At 42.5% G+C, this 13,499-nt stretch overlaps 1 protein-coding gene across 3 annotated transcripts in view; it reads left to right on the forward strand.

The window, feature by feature from the left end:
- The window catches only part of prkcha (protein kinase C, eta, a), a 101,156-nt gene that overhangs the window by 27,910 nt on the left and 59,747 nt on the right, over positions 1 to 13,499 (forward strand). For all 3 annotated transcript variants that reach the window (XM_084310238.1, XM_084310240.1, XM_084310239.1), the window contains exons 3-5: positions 6,363 to 6,516; positions 7,087 to 7,121; positions 7,493 to 7,575. In XM_084310238.1, the coding sequence (XP_084166364.1) occupies positions 6,363 to 6,516; positions 7,087 to 7,121; positions 7,493 to 7,575 (272 nt within the window). The remainder of the gene's footprint in view (positions 1 to 6,362; positions 6,517 to 7,086; positions 7,122 to 7,492; positions 7,576 to 13,499) is intronic.

The raw sequence follows: 13,499 nt of genomic DNA on the forward strand, positions 1-13,499 counted from the left end.
ATGATTTCTCAAAATGCAACTGAGTAACACTAGCTGGTTACGGAAAATGAGGGGCGCAGTGGTGGGTGAGGTTCAGCCAAGAGGGAGGCCTATGGCCACGCTCACTATTCACATACCAAAATGAACACTCCACTCCCAAAATTTCTAATTTATATTGTAAATTAAAATCATAACCAGTGCCCCAAGCTGTTGCCAGGTAAAACTATTTGGCTGTTGATGAGATCTCATTGGGCGAAGCTCAGCCATTAATAATAATAATAATAATAACTTAATTTTATATAGCACCTTTCAAGAGATTAGGGGTTAAAGGCCAAGTTGAAGAGGTGGGTTTTGAGCAGTTTTTTGAATGAGTCCAGAGTTGGGGCGGTGCAGAGTTTTGCGGGGAGGGAGTTCCAGAGGGTGGGAGCTGCCACACTGAAAGCTCTGTCCCCGAAGGTCCGCAGTCTGGTTTGGGGGATGGAGAGCTGACCAGTGTCCGTGGATCGTAGGGGCCGTGACTGAGTGTAGGGGTGGAGGAGGTCAGGGAGGTACTGGGGTGCCAGAGCGTGAAGGGATTTGTAGGTGAGCAGGAGGGTTTTGTAGGTGATGCTGGATTTGATGGGGAGCCAGTGGAGGTGGATGAGGGTGGGGGTGATGTGCTGCCAGGGTTTGGTGTGGGTTAGAACCCTGGCAGCTGAATTTTGAACATACTGGAGCCTGTCCAGGGTTTTGCTTGGGACCCCGGACAGCACCCCGTTGCAGTATTGCTTTGACAAGAGGTCATGATAAGTAGTGATGTCACCAGTGAGGTGGTCTTTTTGCACTTCCTCTCTGCCGCTCTCAGGCTCTGTCTTCCATCAGCCGTGGTCTGGGTGTGGAACGACTGGCAGGCTTTTTGGCGAGGGGACAAAGCTTGTCGGACGGAGGTTGACAGGGCGGTAACGAGGGTGTTGGTTGACAGGGCTGTAAGGAGGGTGGAGGTTGACAGGGCGGTAACGAGGGTGGAGGTTGACAGGGCTGTAAGAAGGGTGGAGGCTGCCGTATCTGAAGGGAGAACTGAGAAAGTTTTACTCAAGGGTGGAGCTGACAGGATGTTGGAGGATATGGTGGAGGGGGACAGGTAGCGTAGGTTGATCGGAATAAGACAGTTTGAGTTGGAGTGGGTGGTTTGGGGTTTAGCATAAGAGTTGGTGAAAATAAGGAGAAAAAGTGGATACAAAAAAAGGAATTACTGTATATAGAGTCCAAGAATCCAAGAGTTCAACAGACCACCAACCAGAAGGGGGCACTATAATAGCCCAAATAGTCCTGTGAATGCATCACTAACTCTAATGAAAATATAAATGGGGATACCACACATTTGAAGACTTTAGAGTATATTGTAGGCTTATATTATTACCATAGTATAGGAGGGGAATCGTGTAATTTGTGAACATGAACAAATCTTCCAGAGCCAGAAACCAGAGAGATGAAGTCATCAAGATGTAAATCTGGAGCTGCTCGATAGAGAATGTATTTGCAGAAATGGTTAAGATGAGGGGCTGTGTGTCTACCCACTTGGATTTTCCGGCAATAAGGATGCAGTTCATGGTTCAGTATTGCTAATATTACTATAGGATATAAAACTAATTTAGGTATAAAAGTAAAATCGTTGTAGTTCTCTGATTTTCTGGCCTTTGGAGTGACCTGTTAGTGTTCACAAACAGTACTGGGACAGTCTTGGACAATACGGAAAACATACGTGAATTATTAAACGGAGTGGTATTATTTCCCTAATGGGTTCCCAGTAGAGCAATAAGTGATTGTTGTGATGCTGAAACATCAGTGGTGTACATCATGGATTAGGAGAGGAGCGTGTGCGTGGGCGGCATCCACTGATCTTTTCAAACGGCCACATTATTCACTCACTTCCTCATGGATGAGCCACTGGAATGTTTATTTTCTCATTTGTGCAGCATCGCCTGCACCACACTGCAAAAAAAACTAAAAACAATGCTTAAATGTTAGATTCGATTATCAGTTCACCGCCCATACGTGTCTCCCCCCCCCCCCCCCTTCCTCTCTTTATTATAATTTTTTTTATTAAATAAAATTAAAAATATTTATTTGTTCTCTCTCTTTCTCATTCTTTCTTTATTCTTTAATTAAATGTGCCTGGTGGTGATGGATTGGCAGGGTGGTGGGAATGGGGAATTTTTTTTTTTACAAAATGATGGCAATGTAATTGATTTTGTACCTGTTGATGTTATTGGGAAAAACACTAAATAAAAATCAAAACATGTTTACAAAAAAAAAGTTATTATCACTATCGGGTCTTCTAAAAAAAAAAAAACGGTAAACAAAAAAGAACAACCGCGTCTGTCATGTTAAAGACAACAGTACACAACAGTAGAGACGTTGCACTGTGTTATCAGTGAGTTTGGTGACGTGTCATCTTGGTGTTAACTTGTCAACGTTTCCATTATACACGTGTGGTTTGTGGCACTGTACAAATGAGCCTAGACAACCAGTTATGCATGTCACACTATTAACCACATATGCAAATGTACAAACAAACAAGCGCCCATGCAAAATGTATTTGGACAATGTTAAAAACACTAATGTTTTCAACCCCTTTCTTGTTGAACCCCTTGGTCTATTTCACTCTCACTCCTGTTCTGTCCCATATATATTATGTATAATATATATATATAAAACCATGTACACAAATACCATACATACACTAATACCTTTTGAAACTATGATACTTGTTTTGATGTCTTTTGAATCTGTATTGCTGTGATGTCTTGTTTTCAACTCTGGGATGCTGAATCTCCCGAAACTGAAACTTGAACCTTTAATCGCTGGACTGTGGAATGGCTGAAACACATCTTAGGGCTGGGCAATATATCAACATTAATCATAAATCATTATCTGATACACAGTTTTGTTGTGCAAATATTAGTTCAGATTTCTCGCAAAATGATTACTGAATTATTTGAAAATGTCAACTGAAAGATGTTCTTCAGTTTGATACTCTAACTCTCACACTTTGCATTACCATGCAGTAATGGGAAGTAAGCATTGATTGTCCGAAGCAACAGTTGTCATTGGAGGATCAAGAAAAGAGGGTGACGTTTGAGATGGATCAATTGTATTATCTAACATGTGATTTCCTATACAAAAGCACTTATTGCAATATGTATTGATATTGGAAAAACGTCCTTCTGAATATCATATTTCTTCATGTTCAAGTTCATGGCTGTATTATATTTTAAATCCTTTTTATCTTGATTAATTTTCTCTCTCTATCCCCAACCCCATTCTATTGTTCTCCCAATGTGGAAATTGAAAGAGTATGGAAACAGGTTTCTGGTGTATTAATAGACCATAAGCTCTGCTGGAAACCTCACATTAATCTGTGCTCCAAGATTGCCAGAGGCATTGTCATATTGGGCAAAACACATCCTAAATCGAAAAGTATTGCACACACTTTATTACACTTATTTTACAGTATCTAACCTATTGTGTTGAGATTTGCGTGGAATACCTGTACAAGCACCATACAAAAGATATGCACACTGCAAAAAAGAGCAATACGGATTACAAATCATGTTTGGTATCATGAGCATACTGATAGATTTCGATCTTAATCAGCCAGTATCACCTCGTCACCTGTGTTCGTAAAGTTTCTGCGTTGTGTTTATCTCTTACTCCGAAGTTGACCTTCTCATACTGGCTGTACAACTGTGTCATCCCCGTTAATGCAATCCGTAATAGGAAGAATTCGACACTGGCAAACGTGGTACCTTTCTTGGAAAAATGATGTTTATTCCATAAACAAAGCCTCGTACCAGATGTAACCAACTCTGTAATGTCCTTGAACAGTCTTAATTCATTCTTCTCTACCGTCTCTTATGCTATTAGTCCAATGGTTCTGGGCCTCGTCGTCGGCCAAAACCTCCCCTGTTAGCCGAAGCTAGCGATGATGTGGCATATTCCCCTCCCCCACCCAGCGAGGGTGAGGAGGGATCTCAAAGTCTCTGATCAACGTGTCTGCTCGCCTGTGCGTCGTGTCTCAATCTAACTAGTCTCCTGAAGACCCCACAGCTTACAGTCTTCAAGTCTCGTGATGTCAACCTCTCTCTCGTGACTGTTACTATGGCAACAGCACTTTTGACCCAAATCACTATAGCAACGGCGATGTTGATATTACTAAACGATGGGACCACACCACCATGTGAGAGCCCAGTGCCGCTCCATACAATGACCTTAGCTCGCTTGAGAGCTCAGCTGATAACAGGCCCTCGTCTGCAGCCTCACTGGAGCCAGACATAGTGACTGATACTGTCCTCTTACAACTAATATCTAATAGCAGATGCTGTCACCCACCGATATATACATTATATACACATTGAAAAACATAGTTTCCTTTATTCCTCCCTTTTGATTCTTAATCAACCTTCAGAATCAACAAACTACCTGGTTTTTCAATCTACTCTGCTGTTGTTTTAACGTACACGGCCCCCCTCCCTCGTGCCCGAGGAAAGAAGACAGCATCTCGTCAAAACTGATCTCGTTGGTCGATGCCTACCGTGCCTCCCCCGGGGCACCAGGGAACACACAGCTGTCCATCAACATAACGACACCCAGAGAAACCCACAGCCACTTAGCACTCCCTTGGCCACCCCTTGTTGTCTTTGGGATCCCTCCCCAAAATAAACTCACCTCTCCCCTCCCTTGATCCTGCTAGAGAAATGGTTTATCTGTCCCGAGAGGACTATATTAACATACTACAGGAAATTGTCATAAATTGGGCGGCTGGGTGGCGCCGCGGACATTGCGCTCGTCACCAACGCAAGAGTCACCGGGTTCGAATCCGGCTGTCGGCGTTGCCTCCGGCTTGGGCCGGCCGTCATACTAACTCAATTGGCAGAGTTAGCGGGTGGGAAGTCGAAGAGTGGTAGTCTGGTCGTTGTGAATAGCGACTCCTACAGGTTGGTTGGGGCCCCTGCACAGCAAAGTCAGGACAAATGGCGGCGGCAGTGTGAGCCTCCTACACGTTACTCCTCGCCAAATGAGACTCTGTGCTGGCAGGTGAAAAGATGTGACAGGCTGCCTCCACATGTATCGGAGGGGACATGTGATGCAAGGCTTCTATCCTCCCTACAACCGGCCAGTGGGGGGCATATGCGAGCAACGATCAGGACAGGGGAGGGAGAATTGGCACGAGAGTTAAATTGGGATTGGGAGAAAAATCACAGAAAAAGGAGGAGAAAAAGTAGAAAAAAAGGAAATTGTCATAAATTTAAATAAAATACTATAAATACATAAAATACTAATCAATTGTTTTTAAAGTCACAGACTTTAAAATGTATGGATTTAGTGGAATTTAGAACTGCTCAAATCATGTTTAAAGCCAGAAACGACTAATTGCCAGGCAAAATGTTTCATGGACAGAGAGGTAAGTAACGTCCTTAAAAGTAATTTAAGGGGGAAATTAACTTAAAATATCCAACTGTCTGCACGCTTAAAAGCATGTGCATTTCAGTTTGTGGGGTAGCTTTATAGAATGGACTGTTTGTACATTTGCATATGTGGTTAATAGTGTGACATGCATAACTGGTTGTCTAGGCTCATTTGTACGGTGCAACAAACCACACGTGTATAACAGAAACTTTGACAAGTTAACACCAAGATGACACGTCACCAAACACACTGATAACACAGTGCAACGTCTCTACTGTTGTGTACTGTTGTCTTTAACATGACAGACGCGGTTGTTCTTTTTTGTTTACCGTTAGTAATTTGGAAGACCTAATAGTGATAATAACTTTTCTTTTTTGTAAACATGTTTTGATTTTTGTTTCGTGTTTTTCCCAATAACATCAACGGGTACAAAATCAATTACATTGCCATCATTTTGTAAACAAATGTATTCCCCATTCCCACCACCCTGCCAATCCATCCACTCACCCACCAGGCACATTTAATTAAAGAATAAAGAAAGAAGGAGAGAGTGAGAAAACAAACAAATAAATTGTAGTCCATGAAACGGAGCAATAACGTTGCACAGTTAACACATCTATACAAAAAAGCACTGATGGACAAATACAGAACTGTGAGGATCTATAGATTTGTTTCTTCAAAACTAAAAATGCTTGTCTTTTTTTTTTACCTTACTATTTTCTTTTCTCTCTTTTAGGTAGTAAGAGTTTTATTTTAAATGTTGTAAGAAAGGGACAGGACTAGATGGGCTGCCCCTTCTCCAACTCATACTTGTTTGTTTTTCTATGGATGAAGACAGACTAATTTGTTTATGTTTACATTTTGTTTGTTGTGTTTGATGAATAAAAATCAATCAATCAATATCCTCCCCATTCTCTCTCTCTCCTCCTTATTAGAGGATGCCATAGTGAAAGAGAAGACCTACAAGAAGTTCAGCAGGCAGCGGCAGGGGGCCGTGAGACGTAAGATCCACCAGGTTAACGGACACAAGTTCATGTCAACCTTCCTGCGCCAGCCCACTTTCTGCTTCCACTGCAAAGAGTTCATATGGTGAGCAGCTAGTTACTACTACTCTAGTTACTATAGAAGAGTTCGGGTGAGGAGTTAGTTACAACTACTCTAGTTACTATAGAAGAGTTCAGGTGAGGAGCTAGTTACAACTACTTTCTAGATAAGTTCGTATACTCCAACTTGAATAAATTCAAACATAAATAACAGCACTTCTACGTGAGTATAATTATGTCAGTAGTCTTTCCAGAATGATGAATTGTTCCTGTGTGTACAGTACATGCATTGCAGTCAAATAATCTGAATATATACCTTTACGAAAAATGGTATTTCCAAAAAAGTATCATGCTATTTTCATTATTTTGATGATGGTAGTGACCAGAAAATTATGGGCATACCATCAGTGGTTTAAATGGGATTATACCATGGTATAATTTAGGACAAAAAGTGGTACCATGGCAAATTATTTATACAATGGCCGATATGGTAAAACTGAAATGACCATCAAACTACCATAATACTTTTTTTGTAATTGATATTTGCCGAACGTTACACCAATGTTTGTTACATAAACTATGATTGTGAGACGTCTCCATTATCACCTTGTTGTAGGGGCGTGTTTGGAAAGCAGGCTTACCAGTGCCAAGGTAAGCAGCATTCCACCTTTGTTCCTGTTATTTCTCTTTCTCTTCATCTCTCTTAATTTTTATCTCTCTGTCCTACTGCCTCCTATGTCCTCCGCCTCTGTGTTCTCTGTGTTGTTTTGCACCACCTCTGTGACCACCAGCCCCCCCAGGCAGGAAGTGGAGAGAGCTGCTACCACAAACTCAGCCTTCCACGCTCTCATCTGGGGGCCTCTGATGGAACGCTGTGGCCTCTGTCTCGCTCAGTCCGGACGCCATTCTCACGCTAACCTTCCACTGCTTTTCCACGGCTTCAAAACAGAACAGGTCATAGGTGCATTGAGTTAATCATAAAGTGCCTTTTTAAAACAAATATTTCTCTCTCTTTCACCCAGTTTGTACCTGCGTGGTCCATAAACGATGCCACTCGCAGGTTGTCACCGCGTGCCCGCGCATGAAGACGCCCTGCAGGGAACCGGTGAGATATATTCACAGAATGACTAACATATTAGTTCCAGACTTCCGGTTTGAGAACGAGATGTAAGCGGTCACGTTTGGTCAACGCTCCGCTCCCGTTAACGTTAATTTCGCATCAAAACCCTATTTGTACAACACTAATGTGTTTAAACCTCATCGTATATATTAAATAAGACCTTCTACTAACTATATCAACAGAAAGAAAGATTAAATATGGGACCAAAGAAAGAGAAAGAACCTGGAAAGAGACACGGAGTAGACAATATAACGGTCCCGGCTGTGACTCGCTCCGCGAGGGAGATGGCAGCGGACAATATAACGGTCCCGGCGATGACTTGCTCCGTGAGGGAGATAGCAGTGGACAATATAACTGTCCCGGCGGCGACTCTCTCCGTAAGGGAGATAGCAGCGGATATTGAAAAGGAAATATCTGACAATATCACCGCTCCCAACGCTCCTGTAACCTCACCCGAAACAGACATGGAGAATACACCACCCGATTTCAAGTCTCTGACTAATCTGATAAAGGAACTGATGGATAAAGCGGATGTCAAGGCTGACGCTTTTAAATTATATATCGATGCTAAATTCGAAGAGGTTAAAACAGCGGCTGCAAAACAATCCGAGCGTATTACTGCAGTTGAAAACACTGATTGAATTTACACTGAAAGTCGAGGAGAGCAAGAAGGCTTTTCATGAAGAAATCATGGAGCTAGCGGGGGAGATGAAACAGGTGGACAAAGAGCTTTGGCAGAAGATACATGACAACGACGAGAAATCAATGGAGAGGCTGCTCGATTTCGAACGTCACAATCGTAGATTTAATATCCGTATTGTGGGATTGGATGAATCAGTCAAATGCACAGACGACTCATTTCCAGCAGTGTTAGCTGAAATTCTAGGCAAAGATATCCTCCCCACAATACCGTTAGTGGATCATTGTAACAGAATCGGTACCCGGGACCCCAGCGGCAACAAGGTGAGAGTTATCATTGCTACTCTGCGTAAAACTGAAATAAGAGACACGATCATCAGGGAGGCACGCAAGCAATGGGGGAAACTGAAATATAAAGAGAAACCAGTGTCGTTCTACGAAGATTTGTGCAGGGAGGCTATAATCCGACGAGCCCCTTACAAGGATGTGATGCAGAAGCTCTAAGAGGAAACTCCAGCCCAGCCTACGCTACCCAGCGTTTCTTTCCATTGTGGGGGAAAATGGAAAAAGGATTGTGATACGCTCGCCTGAAGACGCCGAAGATTACATGAAGGAAACACATCGTGATCCCGGCCCCATTCTGGAATATTCTGGATTCTTCTTTCGATCGCTCTGTGTCATGCTGGAATATACTGTAATGGCATAACTCTTGGGTAGGAAGAATAATCTGAACATAACATCAGTTTATACAAGTCATGATCGGTGGCTAACTTTCTAGAATACACTGCACTTTTACAATGAAGGCCTGGGAACAATAACATTCGGTATGTACATGCACATGAACCAGATATAGAATAAACCCTCATAACGGTTTAATGCCCACACTTGTCGGGGGACGAACTGCATACTAGGATTTATAAACTTCATTTTCATCTAAAGGTATAAGCTTGGCAAAGTTATTTTAATATTTTAAGCAATTGCTCCCTTACTTTAGGGATTTATATAATTTAGTTCTAAAAATCTTTTTTTTGTTTTTTCCTTTTCTCTGTAAGGTTCCAACATATACGTGTTAGTAGAAGGTTCAAATGAATATGCTAATTGAGGTATATTTTTCATTTCTAATTTTATTTTTATTACATTAATGGGAAGGTGCTAGACCACGAGTGACATTCTATTAAATTAGAATTAGAGTTTTAGATCCTATGGCAATTAGCATAGGAAAGTTATGGTTAAAAAGCTCACCTTGGGCTAACCGGTGGTGTAAGGGAGGGAGTTATACGCGAAGGTTGTGTCTAAGGAACACAGCCCTGTACGACTCTCTGAGGGAGGGGGATTTAGGGGTTTATTTGTATATATGTATGTTTTTAAGCTCGGCTCTCAACGGGACCTCAATAGTTGGATGTATATCCATTGTGAATTCGTACTCCAGAAGCATTACCAACAATTACACAACAACATGTATAGATTATGGCTAGCTTGAATATAATGATCTGGAATACTGGGGGAATAAATAATCAACATAAACGCAAAAGCGTGCTCACACTGATGAAAAACAAACAGGTTGACGTGGCTCTTCTAAGCAAAACGCACATTTTAGTGGAAGACAAAGCTACGCTAGCGGACAACATATATCATAACATTAGTCACTCTTCCTTTGGAACGAGATCCCGTGGAGTTGTTTTAGTCGTGAAACGGAAGTTGAATATTGAATTGAAGGAAGTATGGTCTGATACAGATGGTCGGATAACCATAGCTAAAATTGTATACAGGAATAGGAAAATAGCGTTGGTAGCGGTATATGCCCCAAATTTGTACGAAGCTAACTTCTACGCTACACTTACCAGAACAATGTTAAACCTTCCTGAATACTCATTTATAATTGGCGCGGATTTTAATGCCATTTGGGATCCCGGGATGGATAAATCTTATCCCACCTTTTCCAACGACCAGAAAAATTCATCTAATGCGTTAAAGGATTGGTCTAAGGATACAGGTGTAAATGATCTATGGCGATCACTCAACCCTACGACCCGAAAGTACTCTTGTCGATCTTCAAGACATAACACACTTTCCAGAATAGATTATGTTTTTGCATCCCCTAGACTATTTGATAACTATGATGTGGAAATGGTACCCAATGCACTTATCAGATCACTGTTATTTACTCCTAAAAGGATCATTTGGTATACTGTCATCCCGAGCCCCAAGATGGCGATTTAACTCGATATTGCTGAAAAACAAGGAATTCATTACACAACTCAAAGAAGCTCTTTCTGTATTCCTACTGGAGAATGCGAAATCGGTACAGGACCCCAGAATATTATGGATGTCGGTAAAGGGATTGATCAAGGATTTTACCGGGTACTTTTCCTCCAAAATACGCAAGAATCGTTGTTCAAAACTGGCAGAGCTGGAAACGCTTTACTCTACGTTATTTTCCTCTTTACAATACAACTACTCGGCTCGATTGGAAACTCAAATTAATGTGTTAAAAAAAGAGATTAATGCCATTTATAAACAACAATCTGAAGTTCAAATACGTAGCATAAGACAACAGCATTACTTTCATGGTTCTAAACCAAGTCACCTACTAGCTATGCAGTTAAGAGCCAACGCAAAATTTGCAGATATAACTACCATTAAGGCACAGCAAGGACTTGTTACAGACCCTAAAAAAAACGAGACATTCAAAGAGTTCTACGCCAACTTGTACAAATCAGAAACGGCCTTCGATCAAAACAAAATGGACACATATCTTAATCAAATTAACCTTCCTAAACTATCAGAGGATGACGCTAAACAGTTAGAAACACCCATCACACTAGAAGAACTTAGGGAGGCCATATCTAGTAAAGGGCTACATCTGCTCCTCCCTCCCCATCAACATGGACCCCCTGCAATTTGCATACCGCCCCAACAGGTCCACGGAGGACGCCATAGCCCATGTGCTGCACACAGCAGCATCACACCTGGACAAGAGGCAGGGGAACTATGTGAGAATGCTATTCATCGACTACAGCTCGGCATTCAATACCATAGTCCCCTCCATACTCATAGCCAAGCTCAGGGACCTGGGCTTGAACTATGACCTCTGCCAGTGGGTCTTGGACTTCCTGACGGGCAGACCCCAGGTGGTGAGAGCAGGCAACTGCACCTCCTCATCCATCACCCTCAACATAGGGGCCCCCCAGGGCTGTGTTCTGAGTCCCCTCCTCTACTCCCTGTACACACGACTGTGTGGCTCAGCGGAGTAGCAATACAATCATCAAATTTGCTGACGACACAGTGGTGGTGGGCCTGATCTCTGCCAACGACGAGAGGGCCTACCTGGAAGAGGTCAAGGTCCTGGCGGGATGGTGCCAGGAAAACAGCCTCTCCCTGAACGTCAGCAAAACAAAGGAGATGATTGTGGACTTCAGGAGGTCGGGGGTCAAGGACTACAGCCCCCTCAGCATCGACGGGGCACCGGTTGAGGGAGTCAACAGCTTTAAGTACCTCGGAGCCTACATATCCGAGGACTTGACATGGACCACACACATTGACAGTGTTGTGAAGAAGGCACGACAACGCCTCTACTTCCTCAGGCGCCTAAGGAAGTTCCAAGTCAGTCAGAAGATCCTTAAGAACTTCTACTCATGTACAATAGAGAGCATCTTGACTGGCAACATCACCTCCTGGTTTGGGAATAGCACTGCACAAGACCGAAGCAGACTACAAAGAGTGACACGTTCAGCCGAACGCACAATTGGAGGGGGGCTCCCCACCCTCCAGAACATTTACAACAAGCGTTGCAGGGGCAAGGCTAAGAGAATCATTAAAGACTCCAGTCACCCGAACAACTGCCTCTTTGAACTGCTGCGGTCAGGCAAGCGATACCGGAGTCTCAAGGCGAGCACAGAAAGACTCAGAAGAAGCTTCTATCCCCAGGCCATCAGGCTGCTAAACGAACAATGAACACTACACAACAACAACCATCAAACGCACATAGCACACACATCCACACGCACACACTCACTTTAAACAAACACACTGTAGCACCCACTCCACACACTTTATAGCACACACCCACTTTAAACAAACACACTGTAGCACCCACTCCCCACACTTTATATTTATTGATGAAGGATTGCACTACAACTCGTACACCTTACTGTAAATTGTACCTAAATTGTACCTCATCCCATTTCTGCTTTGCACTATATAGTACTGTACATTAGTACACTGCATAGTATTGTATATTATATGGTAACTCAGTTACGTCTATTCTGCATCGAACATTGTACATATGTCTATACTGAACACTGTGACCTCATTTTCTACTTCTAAATTACATGCTATACTATGTTATTTGATACTATCTTGTCTAGCACAGTCTCTGGAGCATAACAGTAAGAAGCATTTTGTATGAAAGTATTCTGTACTTCTGTATGACAACTATTAAAGAAACTTGAACTTGAAACTATCTGAAATGCAAAGTGGTAGGGCTCCTGGAAGAGACGGTATCCCACCAGAAATGTACCTCTCATGTTGGGATGTAATTGGACCCCTATTACTTAATATGATTCTATATTCAATCAAGGAGGGGAACTTCCATAAGAACGACAATATTGCACTCATAACAGTCCTCCTTAAAAAAGACAAAGACCCCAACGATTGCGGTAGTTATAGACCCTTAAGCCTCCTCGGAACCGATGTCAAGCTGTAGTCCAAGGTATTAGCCATCAGACTTCAAAAGCATATGACGTCTTTAGTTCATCCTGACCAGACTGACTTCATAAGAGGCCGCTTGATCACGGATAATATAAGACGGTTATTACATGTGCTAGAAGCCAGCAAGGATGACACCACACCTAAGGCGATGCTGTCCCTGGATGCGATGAAAGCCTTTGATAGGTTGGAATGGTTTTATCTATGGGCAGTATTAGAAAGGATGGGGTTAGGAAAAGGATTCATTGATATGATAAAGTATTATACAAAGACCCATCGGCCATGATTACAACAGGTATAATCACCTCCGAAATCTTTCCGGTATCGCGCTCCTCTAGACAGGGTTGCCCTCTTAGTCCCGGACTATTCGCTTTATCATTAGAGCCTTTAGCACAATATATAAGACGATCCCAATCCATAGAACCAATCGCAATCAAGGGCACACAACATCATATTAGTTTATATGCGGATGACGTAATATTGTTCATGCAAAACCCTAACACCTCAATGCCTCATCTTCTCAAGTTGATTGATGACTTTGGCACAATCTATCGGGATTTAGG

Source organism: Notolepis coatsorum, assembly GCF_963971535.1.
Source record: "Notolepis coatsorum genome assembly, chromosome: 3".
Classification (NCBI taxonomy): Eukaryota; Metazoa; Chordata; class Actinopteri; order Aulopiformes; family Paralepididae; genus Notolepis; species Notolepis coatsorum.